At 42.9% G+C, this 22,820-nt stretch overlaps 1 protein-coding gene across 1 annotated transcript in view; it reads right to left on the minus strand.

Moving 5' to 3' along the window:
• The window catches only part of chpf2 (chondroitin polymerizing factor 2), a 56,644-nt gene that overhangs the window by 30,231 nt on the left and 3,593 nt on the right, over positions 1-22,820 (minus strand). Inside the window, exon 2 of the mRNA XM_063060953.1 lies at positions 18,890-19,454. Within this exon, the coding sequence (XP_062917023.1) occupies positions 18,890-19,454 (565 nt within the window). The remainder of the gene's footprint in view (positions 1-18,889; positions 19,455-22,820) is intronic.

A 22,820-nucleotide genomic window follows, 5' to 3' on the forward strand; every position in this document is an offset into this window, starting at 1 on the left:
GACAGAGATCTTTGTATCCACCAGATAACTGGAAAATAGCCAAATGTTGTTCCTCTCTTTAAGAAGGGAACTAGAGACAAACCAGAAATTATAGTTCAGATCTACTAGCCTCTGGAAAAGTAATTAATTATTAGGGATAGTCGGCATAACTTTCTGTGGGAGAGGTCATGTCTTAAAAACTCATTGAGTTTGAGGAGGTGACAAAGATGATTGATGAGAGTAGAGTAGTGAATATTGTAGACATGAACTTTGTAAAAAAGACTTACTAAAGTCCCTCATAGTAGGCTGATCCAAACAACAGAGGCACATAGAATTCATGGAGATTAGATTCAAAATAGACTTTGCCACTGAAAAGAGCAGGCAAAAGTGGAAGAGTGTTAATCTGACTGGAGGTCTGTAACTAGCTGTATTCTGCAGAATCAGAATTAGGTTTACTGTTGAATAGATTAAAAAGCCTTCTTTATACTATATATTAATAAAAAGGGAGGTAGTATCCAAGGGTTCAATGTCCATTTAGGAATTGGATGGCAGAGGGGAAGAAGCTGTTCCTGAATCGCTGAGTGTGTGTCTTCAGGCTTCTGTACCTCCTACCTGATGGTAACAGTGAGAAAAGGGCATGCCCTGGGTGCCGAAGGACCTTAATAATGGACACTGCCTTTCTGAGACACTGCTCCTTGAAGATGTCCTGAGTACTTTGTAGGCTAGATGGAACTGACTAAATTTACAACTCTCTGCAGCTTCTTTCAGTCCTGTGCTGTAGCCTTCCCTGCACCCACCCCCTATACCAGACAGTGATGCAGCCTGTCAGAATGCTTTCCATGGTAGATCTGTAGAGGTTTTTGAATATATTTGTTGACATACCAAATCTCATCAAACTCCTAATGATGTAGAGCTGCTGTCTTGCCTTCTTTATAACTGCATCTATCTATGTTGGGTCCAGGTTAGAACCTCAGAGATCTTGACACCCAAGAACTTGAAACTTCTTACTCTCTCCAATTCTGATCCCTCTATGAGGATTAGTATGTGTTGCTTCATCTTACCTTTCCTGAAGTTACAATCAGCTCTTTCGTCTGACATCGAGTGCCAGGTTGTTGTTGCAACACCACTACACTAGTTAGCATATCTCACTCCTGTCTGTCCTCTCGTCACCATCTGAGATTCCACCAACAATAGTTATATCATCAGAAAATTGATAGATGGTATTTGAACTATGCCTAGCCCCACACACACACACACATATATATATATATATATAAGAGCAGAAGAGCAGTGGGCTAAGCACACACCCCTGAGGTGGACCAGTGTTGATTGTCAGCAAGGAGGAGATGTTATCACCAAACTGCACAGATTGTGGTCTTCCAGTTAGGAAGTCGAGGATCCAATTGCAGAGGGAGGTACAGAGGCCCAGGTTCTGCAACTTCTCAATCAGGATTATGGGAATGAATGCTGAGCTGTAGTTGACAAACAGCATCCTGACATATGCATTTGTGTTGTCCAGGTGGTCTAATGCCACGTGAAAAGCCACTGAGATTGCATCTGCTGTTGACCTATAGTGGCGATAGGCAAATTGCAATGGGTCCGAGTCCTTGCTGAGGAGGAGTTCATTCCAGTCATGACCAACCTCTCAAAGCATTTCATCCCTGTTGATGAGATGAAGGATCAGTGTTGGGATCTCTGTTGCTTGTCTTTTATTCAAGGTGGAACGGTATGAGCAGATACAGTAGCAATGTTTTGGAGGCATTTACAGTTCTGTGCAAAAGTCTGATGCACATATAGTATATGTATGTAGCTAGGGAGCCTAAGACTTTTGCACAGTACTGTATTTGTAAATGTGGAACAGAGAGCAAGTTTGTTAGCCTGGCTGGAGCAAAGGATGTTGCAAATGGCAAGGGAAGAGTGCCATGGGAGGGGTGTGGGACAGGTGGCAGAGAAGGTCTGCCAGAGGCAGGAGGGTGGCACAGGTGCAGAAACACCCAGACCTGAGACACCAAGGAAGGTTATATGATTCCAAACAATTGGTTTATTAATCATTACCGAATGTCCCTCTGGTGCTTCCTGCTCTCTCCTCCCCTCTCACTGCCCTCTTCCACTCAATGCAAAATAGAGACCCATATCAGAATCAAGTTTATCATCACTCACGTCATGAAATTTCTTTTTTTGCAGCAGCAGTACAGTGCAATACATAAAATCATTACGGTACTGTGCAAAGATCTCAAGCACCCTAGCTATATATAGGGTGGAGACTAGAAGCATGCCACCTCTTACCTCCCCGTCAATCTGTGAGGCCCACCTTTGCTGCAAATGGGGCAGGTGTGACCTCTACAATAAGGATTGATTGCACCTGAATCCAAGGGGGACCAATATCCTGGCAGAGAGGTTTGCTAAGGCTATTGGGGAGAGTTTAAACTAGAATTGCGGGGCGTGGGAACCAAACTGAAGAGTCAGAGGAAGCGACGGTTGGCTCACAAATAGAGAAAGCTTGTAGGCAGTGTGAGAGGGAGGATAGGTAGGTAATAGAGAAGGGATGCACTCAGACTGATAGTTTGAGATGTGTCTATTTTAATGTAAGGGGTATCATGAACAAAGCGGATGAGCTTAGAGTGTGGATCAGTACTTGGAGCTATGTTGTTGTGGCCATTACAGAGACTTGGATGGCTCAGGGGCAGGAATGGCTACTCAGAGTTTAGATGTTTCAGAAAAGAGAGGAAGGGAGGCAAAAGAGCTGGGGGCGTGGCACTGCTGATCAGAGATAGTATCATGGCTGCAGAAAAGGAGGAAGTCATGGAGAGATTGTCTACTGAGTCTCTGTGGGTGGAAGTTAGAAACAGGAAGGGGTCAATAACTCTACTTGGTATTTTTTTTTATAGACCACCCAATAGTAACAGGGACATCGAGGAGCAGATAGGGAGACATATTCTGGAACGGTGCAATAATAACAGGGTTGTCCTGATGGGAGATTTTAATTTCCCCAATATTGATTGGCATCTCCCTAGAGCAAGGGGTTTAGATGGGATGGAGTTTGATGTGTGTGTTCAGAAAGGTCTTCTGTCACATTATGTAGATAAGCCTACAAGAGGAGAGGCTGTACTTGATCTGGTATTGGGAAATGAACCTGGTCAGGTGTCAGATCTGTCAGTGGGAGAGCATTTTGGAGATAGTGATCACAATTCTATCTCCTTAACCATAGCATTAGAGAGGGATAGGAGCAGACAAATTAGTCCAGGTCCTTGTTGAGGCAGGAGTTTAGCCTAGTCATGACCAACCTCTCAAAGCATTTCATCACTGTCAACGTGAGTGCTACTGGGTGATAGTCTTTTAGGCTGCTCACATTATTCTTCTTAGGCACTGGTATAATTGTTGCCTTTTTTAAGCAAGTGGGAACTTCCGCCCGTAGCAGTGAGAGGTTGAAAATGTCCTTGAATACTCACGCTGGTTGGTTGGCACAGGTCTTCAGAGCCTTACCAGGTACTCCATCTGGACTTTTCACATTGCTAGGGTTCACTGTCTTTAAAGACAGCCTAACATCAGCCTCTGAGACAGAGATCACAGGGTCATGGGGGCAGCAGGGATCTTCACAGCTGTAGTTGTATTCTCCCTTTCAAAGTGGGCATAGAAAGCGTTGAGTTCATCTAGTAATGAAGCATCGCTGCCATTCATGCTATTGGGTTTTGCTTTGTAGGAAGCAATGTCTTGCAGACCCTGCCAGAGTTGCCGTGCATCCAACGTTGCCTCGAACTTCATTCGAAACTGTCTCTTTGCCCTTGAAATAGCCCTCTGCAAATCAGCACCCTGCTCTACCCACTACTCGCTTTACACTTATGACTGTGTGGTGAAGCACAACTCCAATGCCATAGTTAAGTTTGCTAACAACATCACCGTTGTTGGTCAAATCAAAGGTGTTGACGAATCAGCAGAGAGGAGGGAGACTGAAATGCTGGCTGAGTGGTGCCACAATAACACTTAACTCTTACTTAATATCTGCAAGACCAAGGAACTGATTATAGACTTCAGGAGAAGGAAAACAGAGATCTATGAGCCAGTCCTCATTGTTGGATCAGAGGTAGAGAGTGTTAGCAACTTTAAATTCCTTGGCATTATTATTGCGAAGGACCTTCCCTGGGCACAGCACATAAGTGCAATTACGAAGAAAGCATGGCAGTGCCTCTACTCCCTTAGGAGTTTGCGGAGATTTGGAAAGACATATAAAACTTTGACAAATTTCTATAGCTGTGTAGTGGAGTATATCGAATGGCTGCATTACAGCCTGGTATGGAAACACCAATGCCCTTAAATGGAAATTCCTACTAATAGTAGTGGATATGGTCCTGTCCATCACGTGTAAAACCCTCCCCACCACTGAGCAGATCAACATGGAGCGCTGTAGCAGGAAAGCAGCATCCATTATCAAGGACCCCCACCATCCACGTCATGCCCTCTTCTCCCTGCTGCCATCAGGAAGGTGATACAGGAGCTTCAGGACTCACATCACCAGATTCAGGAACATTCATTGCCCCTCAACCATCAGGCTCTTGAACCAGAGAGAATAATTTCACTCAACTTCACTTGCCCCATCAATGAACTGTTCCCACAACCTACGGACTCATTTTCAAGGACTTTTCACCTCATGTTCTCAATATTTATTGGTTATTTATTTATTTATAATTTCTCTTCGTCTTTGTATTTGCACAGTTTGTTGTGCAAATAGTTTGTTTGCACACTGGTTGTCCACCCTGTTGGTGCAGTCTTTCATTGATTCCATTATGGTTATTGGATTTATTGAGTATGCCTGCAAGAAATTAATCTCAGGGTTGTATAGAGCAGCATGCAAAAGTTTGGGCACCCCAGTCAAAATTTCTGTTACTGTGAATAGCTAAGCGAGTAAAAGATGAACTGATTTCCAAAAGGCATGAAGTTAAAGATGACAAATTTCTTTAATATTTTAAGCAAGAAAACTTTTTTATTTCCATCTTTTACAGTTTAAAAATAACAAAAAAGGAAAGCAACACTCACAACACGCTGGAGGAACTCAGCAGGTTGGGCAGTATCCGTGGAAACAATCAGTCAACTTTTCGGGCTGGAACCCTTCATCAGGACCAACCCGAAATGTTGACTGATCATTTCCACAGGTGCTGCCTGACCTGCTGAGTTCCTCCAGCATGTTGTGAGTGTTACTTTGACCCCAGCATCTGCAGAGTATTTTGTGTTAACAAAAAAGGAAAAGGGTCCAAAGCAAAAGTTTGGGCACCCTGCATGGCAGGACTTAGTAACACCCCCTTTGGCAAGTATCACAGCTTGTAAACGCTTTTTATAGCCAGCTAAGAGTCTTTCAATTCTTGTTTGGGGGATTTTCGCCCATTCTTTCTTGCAAAAGGGTTCTAGTTCTGTGAAATTCTTGGGCTGTCTTGCATGCACTGCTCTTTTAATGTCTATCCACAGATTCTCATGATGTTTAGGTCAGGGGACTGTGAGGGCCATGGCAAAACCTTCAGCTTGCGCCTCTTGAGGTAGTCCATTGTGGATTTTGAGGTGTGTTTAGGTTCATTATCCTGTTGTAGAAGCCATCCTCTTTTCATCTTATGCTTTTTTTCACAGACGGTGTGATGTTTGCTTCCAGAATTTGCTGATATTTAATTGAGTTCATTCTTCCCTCTACCAGCAAATGTTCCCCGTGCCACTGGCTGCAACACAAGCCCAAAGCATGAGCGATCCACCCCCGTGCTTAACAGTTGGAGAGGGGTTCTTCTCATGAAATTCTGCACCCTTTTTTCTCCAAACACACCTTTGCTCATTGTGGCCAAAAAGTTCTATTCAAAAGGTTCAAAGGAACATCTAAAATATTAAAGAAATGTGTCATCTTTAACTTCATGCCTTTTGGAAATCAGTTCATCTTTTACTCACTTAGCTATTCACAGTAACAGAAATTTTGACCAGGGATGCCCAAACTTTCGTATGCCACTGTACATGTACTTTAATAACAAATTTACTTTGAACTTTGGACTGTTGAACCCTGTCCCAACTTATAATGTGCTCAGTCAAGCATCTGCCACAAAACCTGAGGAATTTGCAATATTTTAATCAACAGAATTACTACCATTAGGGAGTGCATAGCTATAATTATTAGTAACCTTGATAGCCAACCTCGTAACAACGTGGCAACCACCTCAAAATTTAAGAGCGTTTCTGATCCAGATCTCTACAAGATCGTAATAAAGAGCAAACTGTTTACTTGCTGTCTTGTCCCTGTCCCTACCACACATTTTTAGAGACTCTTTTAATAGTGTTTTTAATTATTTTTTAAAATTATTTACACATCCCTTGAAAATGGACTTTTTCCAGATGCCTTCAAAACTGCAACCGTCAAAATCCTACTTAAAAGCCAAACTTTGATAGTGGAATACTAGCTAACTGCAGGCCTACATCAAATCTGCCCTTCGTGGGCAAGATTCTTGAGGGTGTACAGGAGCGAGATATGCCAACTAGTGGAGTGGTGTCGCAGCAACAACCTGGCACTCAACGTCAGTAAGATGAAAGAGCTGATTCCGGACTTCAAAAAGGGTAAGACGAAGGAATACACATCAATCCTCATAGAGGGATCAGAAGTGGAGAGAGTGAGCAGTTTCAAGTTCCTGGGTGTCAAGATCTTTGAGGACCGAATCTGGTCCCAACATATTGATGCAGTTATAAAGAAAGCAAGACAGCAGCTATACTTCATTAGGAGTTTGGAGATGTGGTACGTCAACAAATATTCTCAAAAACTTTTATATGTACCATGGAAAGCATTCTGAAAGGCTGCATCACTTCTGGTAATGGGGGGGGGGGGGCGGGTCTACTGCACAGGACCGAAAGAAGCTGCAGAGGGTTGTAAATTTAGTCTGCTCCTTCTTGGGTACTAGCCTACAAAGTACCCAGGACATCTTCAAGGAGTGGTGTCTCAGAAAGGCAGCAACCATTATTAATTACCTCCAGCACCCAGGGCATGCCCTTTTCTCACTGTTACCATCAGGTACAGAAGTCTGAAGGCGCACACTCAGCAATTCAGGAACAACTTCATCCCCTCTCCAATCCGTTTCCTAAATGGACATTGAACCCGTGAACACTACCTCACTTTTTTAATATACATTATTTCTGGTTTTTTGCATGATTTTAATCTATTCAATATACATAATACTATAAATTGGCTTATTTATTTTTTTTATTATTGCTTCTTCTTCTATATTATGTATTGCATTGAACTGCTGCTGCTAAGTTAACAAATTTCACAACACGTGCTGGTGATAATAAACCTGATTCTGATTCTAACAAAATCATTTTAAACCAACTCAACAACTTTCTGAATGGGAACAATATCCTAGAAAAACTTCAGTAGGTTTTAGAGCAAACCACAGCATGTAGAAGGCCCTTATCAAAATTGTCAGTGACCTTAGGCTTAGCGCTGATGCCAACAGTAACTTAGTTCTCCTAGATCTAAGTCCTGCCTTTGACACAATTGACGGCAACAGTCTCTTAAATCACCTTGAGAACTAGGTTGGCCTCACTAGTAGTGCCCTTACTTGGTTTTGCTCATACATCTTAAATAATTTTATTTTTTGTCTGTCTTGGAGACCAATTTTCTAAGAGATACGATGTATCTTGGTCCCCATAGGTGGCATCATCAGAGAGCATAAACTTGATTTCTAGTTATGCAGATGACACACAATTGTTACTTTGGTTGAGACTGATGTTAATAACACCCTACCTTCTCTTAATTCTGGCATGGCTGCAATAAACAAATGGATAAGCAATAATTTACTAAAACTAAATGAAGATAAAAACAGAAATACTTTTAGCTGGCCCAAAGCCAAAAGAGATAAACTTCTTCATAAACTTGGGAACTTGGCTCCTCTTGGAAAATTGTAAGTAAAAAGCTTGGGTGTTAACCTTGATTCAGATTTTAATTTTAAATTCCACTTAAAGAAAGTGACCAAACAGCATTTCTACACTAAGAAATATTGCAAAGGTCTGTCATGTAATGATTCTGAAAAACTAATCCACACCTTTATATCGAATAGACTAGATTACTCTAATTCACTTTTATAATCCTGCTCGCGCTCTCAGGTCTTCTTTTGCTGATCTCTTAAATTTAAACAATCTCCCTCAAAAGATAGTTGGCAGTACAACTTTTTTGAACTATGCTCCAAAATTATAAAGGATGCAGCACACACCAAATGCTGCAGGAACTCAGCAGGCCAGGCAGCATCTATGGAAAAAAGTACAGTCGACATTTTGGTGGGTCTGTCGAAGGGTCTAGGCCCGAAACGATGACTGTACTTTTCTTCCACAGATGCTACCTGGCATGCTGAGTTCCTCCAGCACTTGAATGTGTTGCAACACACATCAAAGTTGCTGGTGAACGCAGCAGACCAGGCAGCATCTCTAGGAAGAGGTACAGTCGACGTTTCAGGCCGAGACCCTTCGTCAGGACTAACTGAAGGAAGAGTTAGTAAGAGATTTGAAAGTGGGAGGGGGAGGGGGAGATCCAAAATGATAGGAGAAGACAGGAGGGGGAGGGATGGAGCCAAGAGTTGGTCAGTTGATTGGCAAAAGGGATATGAGAGGATTATGGGACAGGAGGCCCAGGGAGAAACAAAAGGGAGAGGGGGGAAAAACCCAGAGGATGGGCAAGGGCTATAGTGAGAGGGACAGAGGGAGAAAAGGGAGAGTGAGAGAAAGAATGTGTGTATATAAATAAATAACGGATGGGGTACGAGGGGGAGGTGGGGCATTAGCGGAAGTTTGAGAAGTCAATATTCATGCCATCAGGTTGGAGGCTACCCAGATGGAATATAAGGTGTTGTTCCTCCAACCTGAGTGTGGCTTCATCTTTACAGTAGAGGAGGCCGTGGATAGACATGTCAGAATGGGAATGGGATGTGGGTGGATAGACATATCAGAATGGGAATGGGACGTGGAATTAAAATGTGCAGCCACTGGGAGATCCTGCTTTCTCTGGTACCCCATCCATTATTTATTTATATACAGACATTCTTTCTCTCTCTCTCTCTCTCTCGCTCTCTCTCTCCTTTTTCTCCCTCTGTCCCTCTCACTATACCCCTTGCCCATCCTCTGGGTTTCCCCCCCTCCTTTTCTTTCTCCCTGGGCCTCCTGTCCCATAATCCTCTCATATCCCTTTTGCCAATCAACTGTCCAGCTCTTGGCTCCATCCTTCCCCTCCTGTCTTCTCCTATCATTTTGGATCTCCCCCTCCCCCTCCCACTTTCAAATCCCTTACTAGCTCTTCTTTCAGTTAGTCCTGACGAAGGGTCTCGGCCTGAAACGTCGACTGTACCTCTTCCTAGAGATGCTGCCTGGCCTGCTGCATTCACCAGCAACTTTGATGTGTGTTGCTTGAAGTTCCAGCATCTGCAGAATTCCTCGTTCTTGAATGTGTTGCTTGAATTTCCAGTATCTGCAGATTCTCTCGTTTGTAAAGGATGCAGACTCAATTAAACGTCAGCTCAAAACTTATTTAACCTTGATTTTAACCAACATATGTTTTTTTTAAATGTTTGCATTTTATCTCATTGTACAGCACTTTGAACTACCTCATTTGTATGAAAAATGCTCTAATAATAATTTATTATTATTAAATTTAATATTGTGGTAAACACAGATACCATTGGGCAAGGAGGCTATTGCTGTTCTATATTGTTCTATGCTCTGTGCCAAAAAAATGAACTCTGTCAAATTTGGAAAGATTTTGACACTTCATAGTATTCTGGAATTAATTTCATTTTTCTAACACATTTTGGCATGTTTTATAAATAAAAACTATATAATCATAGAAGATTACTCAGTTCTGTTCTGGTAGAAATTACCATCTGCTGCTAATTATGTTCAAGCATAGGAACTATGGAAATGTCCATATTAATGCCTTCTATTAAAACCATTTCAACAATATTCAGTGGTTACGTTTTTCCTTTCCCAGATTTATTACTACTTTCAATTTTCTGTTTTTCTGGAGCAACCAGCACTCAGTGGAATTAATATTTCAAACACACAGTGAGTCTTATGCCAAGCTTTGCTTAGGCAAGGAGCTGTGGCCCAGATTGTACAGCAGCAGGCCATTCGACAATCAGTCTTTGACACCATGAAGCATAAACTTGTAGAGACCAGATAGCTGCACTCCCAGGGAGTTAAGGATATTTAAATAGTGGTCAAGAAAGGTCCCAACTGATACTTTGTCCTCCTTTTAAAGTCAGAGTTGTACAGTACAGATACAAGGCCCTTTGGCCTAAGCAGTCTATGCTGACCACGGTGCCCTCCAGCTAGTCCCAATTTGCTGCATTCAGCCCATATCCCTTTAAGCCCTGGCCCTCCATGTGCCTATCCAAGTGCTACTTGAATGTTATTGTACTTGGCTCAACCACTTCCTCTGGAGCTCATTCCATATACTCACCAGTCTCTGAGTGGAAAAAGTTGCCCTGTAGGACCCTTACAAATCTTTTTCCTCTCACCCTAAATCTATACCATGCTTAGGTTCCTCTACCCTGGGAAAAGACTTACCGTCCACCTTACCTATGCCCCTCATAATTTTGAACATTTCTATAAAGCTGCACCTCATCCTCCTACATTCCAAGGAATAAGAGTCTAGTCTGGCCAACTCTCCCTCTAACTAATATGAGGAGCCTTGCCAACATCTTCATATTTTTTTCTGCACTCTTTCCCAAAGCCGGACAACCAAGAATGTACATGGTACTCCAAGTGCTGCCTCGCCAACAACTTATACAAATACAACATAATGTCCCAAATCCTATACTTGATGCCCTGACTGAAGGACAGTCAGTCACCCCCCTGTCTACCTATGACACTGTGATCTCCTACTGAACTTCTAGGGAATGAAGTTAGTTTGAACATCCTTTAGTATGAGTTACCGAAAAAGCTGTTCAGAACAGCAATCCAATAAAATCACGTAATGAAATGATTAATTAGCTCCAACATAGATATGAGCACCACTTGATAGCTCACCAGATCAATCAACTCAGGAAACCTAGGTTCAATCTTGATCTGTAATAATAAATTCCAATTGGGCATTCCCTCTCCAGAGGCTCAGCACCTAACCCAGGCTGAAGTTGGCAGTGCACTGCTGAGGGAGTGCTTCACTGTAAGTATGCTAGCATTTTGGTTAATCAAAGGGCATGCAGAGGATCTTTTGGCTCAAATCAGTGAGCATGTCTTTATCCCTCCGATACCATGACAAACAGATTACCCAGTCATCATCACATAGCTGCGGGGTATTCTTGTGTGTAAATTGGCCACCTACATTCTGCCATTAATTGCATTTCAATCATTATTCTTTTGACTGTGATGTGTTGTAAGAATCGACAAGATCCCAATGCAAATGCCAATGTTTTCTAAAAGCTGGCTCAGATCCCTAGATTCAGCCAGGATTTCTGAAATTATGACACAATACGTGGATAGTGGGCAAGGAAGACACTGGGATGTTTAGTATTACCTTCCTGTTGTTAGGTTCACTCACACCATGTGGGTTTGTGTACATATAGTAGCCAACTGGTTATGGAGCCATTGGATTTTATGGCTACATAAACATGGCTTGTGGTCTGCAATCCAAACAATGAGAGCTTCCATCCACCCTCATCTCACTCCCTTATTGCAATATCCTTGTATTCCTTTAGGAACAGTAAACAATCCCTTGGTATCTCACACCTGTTATATCATTATACAAATTCTAAATTGGTTGTACAAATTCTGAATCTTTGCAAAACTCTGGTTAGAATGTGTAGCATTAATTCAGTTTCTGCTTCTGAACATCGGGAAAAATAACAGCAAGTGGATGCAGTGGAAATCTACAAAAAGGACAAGTTACACCTAAACCTGAAGGGGATCAATAACCTTGTGAGCAGATTTGCTAGAGCTGTTGGAGAGAGCTTAAACTAATTTGGCAGGGGTATGGGAACCGCAGTGATAGGGCTGAGGCTGGGGCAGTTGGTATACAAGTCGATCCGCCATTTCATCATGGCTGATCCATTGTTCCTCTCAGCCCCAAATCTCCTGCCTTCTCCCCATATTCCTTCATGCCCTGACCAATCAAGAATCTATCAACCTCTGCCTTAAGTATACATAAAGATTTAGCTGTGATAACAGATTCCACAGATTCACCACTCTCTAGCTAAATAAATTCTTCTTCTGTTCTAAAAGGATGCCCCTTTATTCTGAAGCTGTGTCCTGTGGTCCTAGATTCTCCCACCATCCTCTCCACATCCACTCTATTGAGGATTTTTAACATTCAATAGGTTTCAATTAGGTCACCCCTCATTCTTCTGAATTCTAGTAAATACAGGCCCAGAGCCATCAAACGCTCTTCATATGGCAAGACGTTCAATCCTCCTCTAAGTGAGGTCTCACCAGTTCTTTTCAAGCCTCTGCATTACATTTTTGGTTTTAGATTCTAGTCTTCTTGAAATGAACACCAACATCACATTTGGCCCTCCTCACCACCAACTCAACCCTGCACGACTCCCAAGCCCCCTTGCACCTCAGACACTTGAATTTTCTCCCCATTTAGAAAATAGTCTACCCTTTAATTTCACATACCAAAGTGCATGATCATACACTTCTCAACACTGTACTCCATCTACCACCTGCTTGCCCATTTTCCTAATCTGACTAAGTCCTTCTGTAGCCCCACTACTTCCCCAAAACTATCTGTGTCATCCGCAAACCTTGCAACAAATCCATTAATTCCATCATCAAAATCATTGACATATAACATAAAAAGAATCGATCTCAACACAGACCCTTGTGAAACAACACTAGTCATTGGCAGTCAACCAGAAAAGGCTTCCTTTATCAAGAGCAGGGAGGTCATGCCGCAACTATACAGGGTACTGGCGAGGCTGCACCTGGAGTACTGTGTGCAGTTCTGGTCTCCATACTTGAGGAAGGATATACTGGCTTTGGAGGCAGTGCAGAGCAAGTTCACCAGGTTGATTCCAGAGATGAAGGGGTTAACCTATGAGGAGAGATTGAGTCGCCTGGGACTATACTCTCTGGAATTCAGAAGAATGAGAGGGGATCTTACAGAAACATACAAAATTTTGAAAGGGATAGATAAGATAGAAGTAGGAAAGTTGTTTCCATTGGTAGGTGAGACTAGAACTTGGGGATATTGCCTCAAGATTCAGGGGAGAAGATTTAGGACCGAGATGAGGAGAAACTGTTTTTCCCCAGAGAGTGGTGAATCTGTGGAATTCTCTGCCCAGGGAAGCAGTTAATGCTTCTACACTAAATATATTTAAGATACAGTTAGATGGCTTTTCACATAGTAGGGGAATTAAGGGTTATGTGGGAAAGGCAGGTAGATGGAGCTGAGTTTACGGACAGATAAGCCATGATCTTATTGAATGGTGAGACAGACTTGATGGGCCGGATGGCCTACTCCTGCTCCTATTTCTTATGTTCTTATATTTATTCCTAATCTTTGCCTCATGCCTACAGCCTATTTTATCATGTGCCTCCAAGTACCCCAAAACCACAACAATCGACTCAAACATCTTTCCAACCACTGAATCAATCTATCTGGCCAATAATTTCCTTTCTTCTGCTTCTCCCCCTTCTTGAAGAGTGGACTGACATTTGCAATTTTTCAGTCTTCCAGATCCATTCCAGACTCCAGTGATTCTTATTTTTTGGCACGTGCCTGCATGTGTGTGAGTCTGTACATGTACATCTGCGTGTGCATGCGTGCATCCATGATGATGGATATTTCATGGCTTTTTCCACGGCTCAGAGCAAGAGAGAGAGAGACTGCGCGCGCCACTCCTCACACAAGACATTTTCGCAGTATCTTCCCTTTGTTTTACGAGGTCAAGTTGCGGTCTCGACACTCAACCCAGCATGGATGGAAAGCGTGCTCGGGGGCGGACACGACTAGTTTCGAATCCAGGAACCTCTGCTCCCGGGTCCGGCACCAATGTCATTGCGCCACCAGCCACCCTGACTGTAGTGATTCTTGAAAGATCATTACTAATGCCTCCACAATTTCTTTAGCCACCTCTTTCAGAACCTTGGGGTGTACCCCATCTGGTTCAGGTGACTTATCTACTTTTAAAACTATCAGTGTTCCAAGACCCTTCTCCCTAGTAATAGGAATTTCACACACTTCTGACCACTGACACTCTGGAACATCCACCATACTACTTATGTCTTCCACAGTGAATACTGATGCCAAATACTTATTCAGTTCACCCACCATTTCCTTGTCCCCCATTACTATCTCTCCAGCATCGTTTTCCAGTGGTCCGAAATCCACTCTCACCTTTCTTCCCAAACCTCTAACTTCCCACTAATTTATGCTCTATTATATCCCCTCCCTTTGGCTTTTACGTTAGCTTTGACTTCTCTCATTAGCCACAGTTCTGTCATGTAGAATTGTTGTGGATAGAGTTTAAAAAATTGCGAAGATAACAATACTCTGATGCCGGTTATATACAGTCCCTGAACGGTCAGGATACAGGATATAAACTATAACAGGAGTTGCAAAAGGCATGTGATAAGGCCAACGTTTCAAAAGTTATGAAGGATTTCAATATGCAGGTAAATTGAGAAGATCAGATTGGTGCTGGATCCCAAGGGAGGGAATTTGTAGGATGCCTACAAGATGAGTTTCAGAGCAGCTTGTGATTGAGCTCACTAGGGGAAAGGTAATTCTGGATTGTGTAATGAACCAGTTATCATTAGGGAGCTTAAGGTAAAGGAAAATATGATAGATTTCACCCTATAGTTTGAGAGGGAGAAGACAAAGTCAGATGTACAGAGGAGTAAAGGGAATTACAGAGGTATGAGAGTGGAGCTGGCCAGAGTGGAGGCTACCTCAGTAAATATATTTAAGATAAGGTTGGATAGATTATTAGAGATGATGGTGGAATAGCAATGGCTGGAGTTTCTGGGGACAAATCAGAAGGTACAGGATAGATATAATCCAAAGATGAAGTATTCCAAAGGGAGGTTAAGATAACCATGGCTAACAAGGGAAGTCAAAGATAGCATAAAAGCATAAGAGAAGGTATATAATATAGCAAAAATTATTGGAAATTTATACAATTGGAAGCTTTTAAAAACCAACAGAAGGCAACTAGAAAAGCCATGATGAAAGAAGATATATGAAGGTAAGCTAGCTAATAATATAAAAGATATAAAAGAAGACAAGGCAGTGGATGTTGTCTACATGGACAAGGTCCCACATGGGATGCTGTCAAGAAGGTTCAGTCACTCGGCATTCCGGATGAGGTAGTAAATTGAATTAGACATTGGCTTTGTGGGAGAAGCCAAAGAGTGTTGGTATAGGGTTGCCTCTCTGACTGGAGACCTGTGACTAGTGATGTGCAGTGGGATTGGTACTGGGTCCTTTGTTGTTTGTCACCTATATCAATGATCCGGATGATAATGTGGTTAACTGGATCAGCAAATTTGTGGATAACATCAAAATTGGAGGTGCAGTGGACAGTGAGGAAGGCTATCATGAATTTACTCCCCCAAATCTTGAGACTATGTTCCCTAATTCTAGTCTCAACTACCAGTGGAAACAACTTTCCTGCCTCTATTTTATCTATCCCTTTCATAATTTTATATGTTTCTATAAGATCTCTCATTCTTTTGAATCCAGCGAGTACAGTCCCAGGCGACTCAATCTCTCCTCACAGTCTGACCCTCTCATCTCTGGAATCAACCTGGTGAATCTCCTTTGCACCGCCTCCAAAGCCAGTATATCCTTCCTCAAGTAAGGAGACCAGAAATGCACACAGTACTCCAGGTGTGGCCTCACCAGTACCCTATACAGATGCAGCATAACCTTCCTGCTCTTAAATTCAATCCCTCCAGTAACGAAGGCCAACATTCCTTTTGTCTTCTTGATATCCTGCTGCACCTGCAAACCAACCTTTTGTGATTCATGCACAAGCACTCCCAAGTTCCCCTGCACAGCTGCATGCTGCAATTTTTTACCAATCTAAATAATAATCTAATCGTCCATTTTTCCTTCCAAAGTGGAAGACCTCGCAATTACCAACATTATACTCCATCTGCCGGACCTTGCCCATCTCTCTGCAGACTCTTCATACCTTCTGCACAATTTGCTTTACCACTCAATTTAGTGTCATCAGCAAATTTAGATACACTACACTTGGTCCCCTCTTCCAGAACACCGCTCACCATTGATTGCCAACCAGAGTAACACCCTGGTGGGTACAGAAGGGTACTGAGGAGTGTGGTAGAACAAAGGGATCTGGGAATACAGGTACACAATTCATTGAAAGTGGCATCACATGTAGATAGAGTTGTAAAGAAAGCTTTTGGCACATTGGCCTTCATAAATCAATGTATCAAGTACAGATAATGGGATGTAATGTTGAAGTTGTTTGAGACATTGGTGTGGCCTAATTTGCAGTATGGTGAGCAGTTTTGGTCACCAATCTCCAGGAAAGATGTAAACAAAGTTGAAAGAGTGCAGAGAAAGGATGTTAGTGGGTCTGGAGGACCTGAGTTATAATGAAAAGGTTCAATTGGTTAGGACTCTATTCTTTAGAATGTAGAAGCTTGAGAGGAGACGTGATAGAAGTATACAAAATTATGAAGGGTACAGGCGAGGAAAATGCAAGCAGGCTTTTGCCACTAAAACTAGGTGGGACTACAACCAGACGTCATGGCTTAAGGGTAAAAGATGAAAAAATTATGGGAAACATGAGTGGAAACTTTTTTCACTCAGAGGGTTGTGAGAATGTGAAATGAGCTGCCAGCACAAGTGGTGCATGTGAGCTCGATTTCAACATTTAAGAGCAGTTTCGATAGGTACATGGATAGTGGGATATGGAGACTATAATCACAGTGCAGGTTGATAGGTGTAGGCAGTCTAAATGGCTTCGGTATGGACTAGATGGGCCAAAGGGATGGTTTCTGAACTGTACTTCTCTATGACTCTAAGATACCAAAGGTTTTTACAGACATACAGTATAAAGAGAAAAAGAATATGAGAATGAATATTGAACCGCTGGAAAATGTCACTGGAGAGGTAGTAATGGGGGACATAGGGAGTTAGTAATGGGGGGCATAGGGATATTGGGAGTTGTCTATTCCAGCATGTGAAGACAGACTCCGGCGGATTGAGCGGACGAGACCAATGGAAGGTCCAACAGTCAAGAAGGCGGTCTCTGCAAGTGTCGTGGAACGTGTACAGCAGGACAAGACACAGAAGACGTCCTGGTCATCCACTGCGCCTAGTCCCATCTCCAGCCGTCTCGACTCTGTCTTGCCACTGGATCCAGATGGGAATTGGGAAGAGAGAGTGAGGCTGACGCTGCACATCTCTCCCTCACTTAAATCCAAATCACGCGTTAGTCTCGGCACCATCATAATGGTGTCGAGGTCCTCATCGACGTCAACGATGGACGAACAACAACAATGGGGGACAAAGTAATAGTGGGTCACCTTAATAAGTATTTTGTGTCAGTCTTCACTGTGGAAGACTCAAGCCAAATATCAGAAATTCGAGCGTCAGAGGGCAGAGTGAGTCTAGATAAGAACCCATGGTATTACAGGAGAGATACTAGCATGGACAGAAGATTGGCTGATGAGCAGAAAGCAAAGAGTGGGAATAAAGGGGCCCTTTTCTGGATGGCTGCTGATGACTAGTGGTGTTCTGCAGGGATCTGTTTTGGGACTGCTTCTTTTCATGTTATATGTCAATGATTTAGATGACAGAACTAATGGCCTTGTGGCTAGGTTGTAGATCGTAGATTAAATAAAGATAGGTGGAGGGGCAGTTAGTGTTGAGGAAGCAGGAAATCTGCAGGACGGGCAAAGAAGTACCAGATGGAATATGGCGTAGGGAAGTATACGGTCATGCACATTAGTAGAAGAAATAAAGGTGAAGACTATTTTCTAATTGGGGAGAAAATTTAAAAAATCAGAAGTGTAAAGGGACTTGAGAGCCCTTAGATGTATATTACAGGTGGAGTTGGTGGTAAGGAAGGCAAAAAAGCAATGTTAGTATCCATTTTGTGAGGACTAGAATATAAGGGCAAGGATGTTTTGCTTAGGCTTTATAAAGCATTGGTCAGACCACACTTGGGAGTATCGTAAGCAGTCTTGGGCCCCTGTGCTGATGTGCTGGCATTGGAGAGGGTCCAGAGGCGGTTCATGAGAATGATTCCAGGGATGAAAGGGTTAATGTATGAGGAGCATTTGATGGCTCTGGGCCTGTACTCACCAGAGTTTAGATGAATGAAGGGGGAACCTCACTGAAACTTGTTGAATTTTGAAATACCTACATAGAGTGGATTTGGAGAGGATGTTTCGTATGGGAGGGGGGGAAGAGTCTAGAACCAGAGTGCACAGCCTCAAAATAGAGGGAGGTCCATTTAGAACAGAGATGAGGAGGAGTTTCTTTAGCCAGTAGGAGGTGAATCTGTGGAATTCATTGCCATGGATGACTGTGGAGGTTGGATCATTGAGTATATTCAAAGCAGAAGCAGGTAAGCTCTTGATTAGCTAGAGAATCTTCTTCCCACTCTTCATCAGGCAGAAGATACAAAAGTCTGAAAGCACATACCACCAGGCTCAAGGATAGCTTCTACTCTGCTGTTATAACATTTTTGAATGGTCCCCTAGCACAAGATGGACTCTCAACTTCACAATTTGCCTCATTATGCCCTTGCATTGTGCTGCACTTTACTTGTAACTGTAACACTTTATTCTTCATTCTGTTATTGTTTTCCCTTGTATTACCTCAATGCAATGTTGTAATGAAATGATCCATCTGGATGGTGTGCAAAGCAATTTTTTCCACTGTACTTCAGTATATGTAACAACAATAAACCAATTTACCAGTTTAACTGACCTTATGTTTGTCAATGCAGCTGATACCAATGAAGTCTATGATGCAGCGACCAAGCCACTCATCTGGTCGTGCACTCAGGATATCATTGCGACAGCTGTCCAGGTACTGCTGAAGCTTGATAAGGACACTCCGTGATAACACATAACCATAGCCACCATGGCAATAGCGTGAGTCAGGGTCACCGCCAATGAATTCTTCTGTCCGTCCCAAATACAGGTCATTGTTGATACTCAGGTGAGAAATGAGAGACTTGATGCGTTCTGCCTCAGTGTATGTGTTATCCTGAGTCAAGTAGAACCAGTCGTACTCATTGCCATAATGTTCATAGATGTACTGGATGGTTCGGTACATTAGCCACACAGGTTGGTCATCTCCATGGGATACTATCTGCATACCATGTGGAACCTTGGTATTGCGAAACCCAGTGAAATATACCAGCTTGTTGAAGTGATGGGCCACTGTCCGATTAACAGACACAGCCAATGTGTTCAGAGTACCTTTGGATGTCAGTACACCAACAAACAGTCGATCACGGATTCCCAACTCTGTGTGGATGTAACGTGTTCTAGTAGAAGAAACATGTAATTAACTTCAAGCTATAATGGCTGTTTGTACCAGCTTTCCCTCCCCTCCTCCTCATCTGAAAGTACCAACACTCTTTAGAGGTATGTGTTTGTTTTCTCAGGTGAATGGAAAAGCTCCAAGAGCATTACTAAAGAGTGGGCTGATCTTGTCAATATTTAACCCTCAATATAAACAGGTTATATTTAACCCTCAACATATACACCGTAGGCTTATTCAGAAAATCAGAAGGCATGGGATCCAGTTTAGTTTGGCCAGGTGGATTTAGAATTGGCTTGCCTGCAGAAGGCAGAGGGTCGTGGTGGAGGGAGTACATTCGGATTGGAGGGTTGTCCCACAAGGATCTGTTCTGGGACCTCTAATTTTCGTGATTTTTATTAACGACCTGGATGTGGGGGTAGAAGGGTGGGTTGGCAAGTTTGCAGATGGCACAAAGATTGGTGGTATTGTAGGTAGTGTCAAGGATTGTCGAAGATTGCAGAGAGACATTGATAGGATGCAGAAGTGGGCTGAGAAGTGGCAGATGGAGTTCAACCCGGAGAAGTGTGAGGTGGTACACTTTGGAAGGACAAACTCCAAGGCAGAGTACAAGGTAAATGGCAGGATACTTGGTAGTGTGAAGGAGCAGAGAGGTCTGGGGGTACATGTCCACAGGTCCCTGAAAGTTGCCTCACAAGTAGATAGGGTAGTTAAGAAAGCTTATGGGGTGTTAGCTTTCATAAGTCGAGGGATAGAGTTTAAGAGTCGCGATGTAATGCTGCAGCTCTATAAAACTCTGGTTAGGCCACACTTGGAGTACTGTGTCCAGTTCTGGTCTCCTCACTATAGGAAGGATGTGGAAGCATTGGAAAGCGTACAGAGGAGATTTACCAGGATGCTGCCTGGTTTAGACAGCATGGATTATGATCAGAGATTAAGGGAGCTAAGGCTTTACTCTTTGGAGAGAAGGAGGATGAGAGGAGACATGATAGGGGCATACAAGATATTAAGAGGAATAGATAGAGTGGATAGCCAGTGCCTCTTCCCCAGGGCAAAACTGCTCAATACAAGAGGACATGGCTTTAAGGTAAGGGGTGGGAAGTTCAAGGGGGATATTAGAGGAAGGTTTTTTACTCAGAGAGTGGTTAGTGCGTGGAATGCACTGCCTGAGTCAGTGGTGGAGGCAGATACACTAGCGAAATTTAAGAGACTACTAGACAGGTATATGGAGGAATTTAAGGTGGGGGGGTTATATGGAAGACAGTGTTTGAGGGTCGGCACAACATTGTGGGCAGAAGGGCCTGTACTGTGCTGTACTATTCTATGTTCTATGTTATCTGGTCATTTATTTACTATTACTGAGGGTTTACATTGTGTAAACTGAAGGCATTACATTTCAGAAGTATCTTAAAAAGAAACTGAATCTAATAACACTTTGGCTGTTTAAAAAAAGAGCACTTCCCTGGCTTTATTAACAAAAGCAGAAGGGTAAAAATTCTGAATCTTTATAAAACATTGGTTGAGTTTCAATTGTATAGAAACATAGAAAATAGGTGCAGGAGTAGGCCATTCGACCCTTCGAGCCTGAACCGCCATTCAGTATGATCATGGCTGATCATCCAACTCAGAACCCTGTACCTGCCTTCTTGCCACACCTCCTGATCCCTTTAGCCACAAGGGCCATATCTAACTCCCTCTTAAATATAGCCAATGAACTGGCCTCAACTGTTTCCTGTGGCAGAGAATTCCACAGATTCACCACTCTCTGTGTGAAGAAGTTTTTCCTCATCTCGGTCCTAAAAGGCTTCCCCTTTATCCTCAAACTGTGACCCCTCGTTCTGGACTTCCCCAACATCGGGAACAATCTTCCTGCATCTTGCCTGTCCAATCCCTTTAGAATTTTATACGTTTCAATAAGATCACCCCTCAATCTTCTAAATTCTAGCGAGTATAAGCCTAGTCGATCCAGTCTTTTTTCATATGAAAGTCCTGCCATCCCAGGAATCAATCTGGTGAACCTTCTTTGTACTCCCTCTAGGCAAGAATGGCTTTCCTCAGATTAGGGGACCAAAACTGCACACAATCCTCCAGGTGTGATCTCACCAAGGCCTTGTACAACTGCAGTAGTACCTCCCTGCTCCTGTACTCGAATCCTCTTGCTATGAATGCCAGTATACCATTCGCCTTTTTCACTGCCTGCTGTACCTGCATGCCCACTTTCAATGACTGGTGTACAATGACACCCAGGTCTCCTTGCAGCTCCCCTTTTCCTAATCGGCCACCATTCAGATAATAATCTGTTTTCCTGTTTTTGCCACCAAAGTGGATAACTTCACATTTATCCACATTAAATTGCATCTGCCATGAATTTGCCCACTCACCCAATCTATCCAAGTCACCCTGCATCCTCTTAGCATCCTCCTCACTGCTAACACTGCCGCCCAGCTTCGTCTCATCCGCAAACTTGGAGATGCTGCATTTAATTCCCTCGTCTAAGTCATTAATATATATTGTAAACAACTGGGGTCCCAGTACTGAGCCTTGCGGTACCCCACTAGTCACTGCCTGCCATTCTGAAAAGGTCCCGTTTATTCCCACTCTTTGCTTCCTGTCTGCCAACCAATTCTCTATCCACATCAATACCATACCCCCAATACCGTGTGCTTTAAGTTTGTACACTAATCTCCTGTGTGGGACCTTGTCAAAAGCCTTTTGAAAATCCAAATATACCACATCCACTGGTTCTCCCCTATCCACTCTACTAGTTACATCCTCAAAAAATTCTATGAGATTCGTCAGACATGATTTTCCTTTCACAAATCCATGCTGACTTTGTCCGATGATTTCACTGCTTTCCAAATGTGCTGTCACCACATCTTTGATAACTGACTCTAGCATTTTCTCCACCACCGATGTTAGGCTAACCGGTCTATAATTCCCCAGTTTCTCACTCCCTCCTTTTTTAAAAAGCGGGGTTACAGTAGCCACCCTCCAATCCTCAGGAAATAATCCAGAATCTAAAGAGTTTCGAAAAATTATCACTAATGCATCCACTATTTCTTGGGCTACTTCCTTAAGCACTCTGGGATGCAGACCATCTGGCCCTGGGGATTTATCTGCCTTCAATCCCTTCAATTTACCTAACACCACTTCCCTACCCTCAGTTCCTCCATCTCACTAGACCCTCAGTCCCCTACTATTTCTGTAAGATTATTTATGTCCCCCTTAGTGAAGACAGAACCAAAGTAGTTATTCAGCTGGTCTGCCATGTCCTTGTTCCCCTTGTTCCCTGAAAACCAATTTTCCCCAGGATCAATAAAGTATGACTATGACTATGATTGATTCACCTGTTTCTGACTGTAAGGGACCT

Source organism: Mobula hypostoma, chromosome 1 (genome assembly GCF_963921235.1).
Source record: "Mobula hypostoma chromosome 1, sMobHyp1.1, whole genome shotgun sequence".
NCBI classification, from domain to species: Eukaryota; Metazoa; Chordata; class Chondrichthyes; order Myliobatiformes; family Myliobatidae; genus Mobula; species Mobula hypostoma.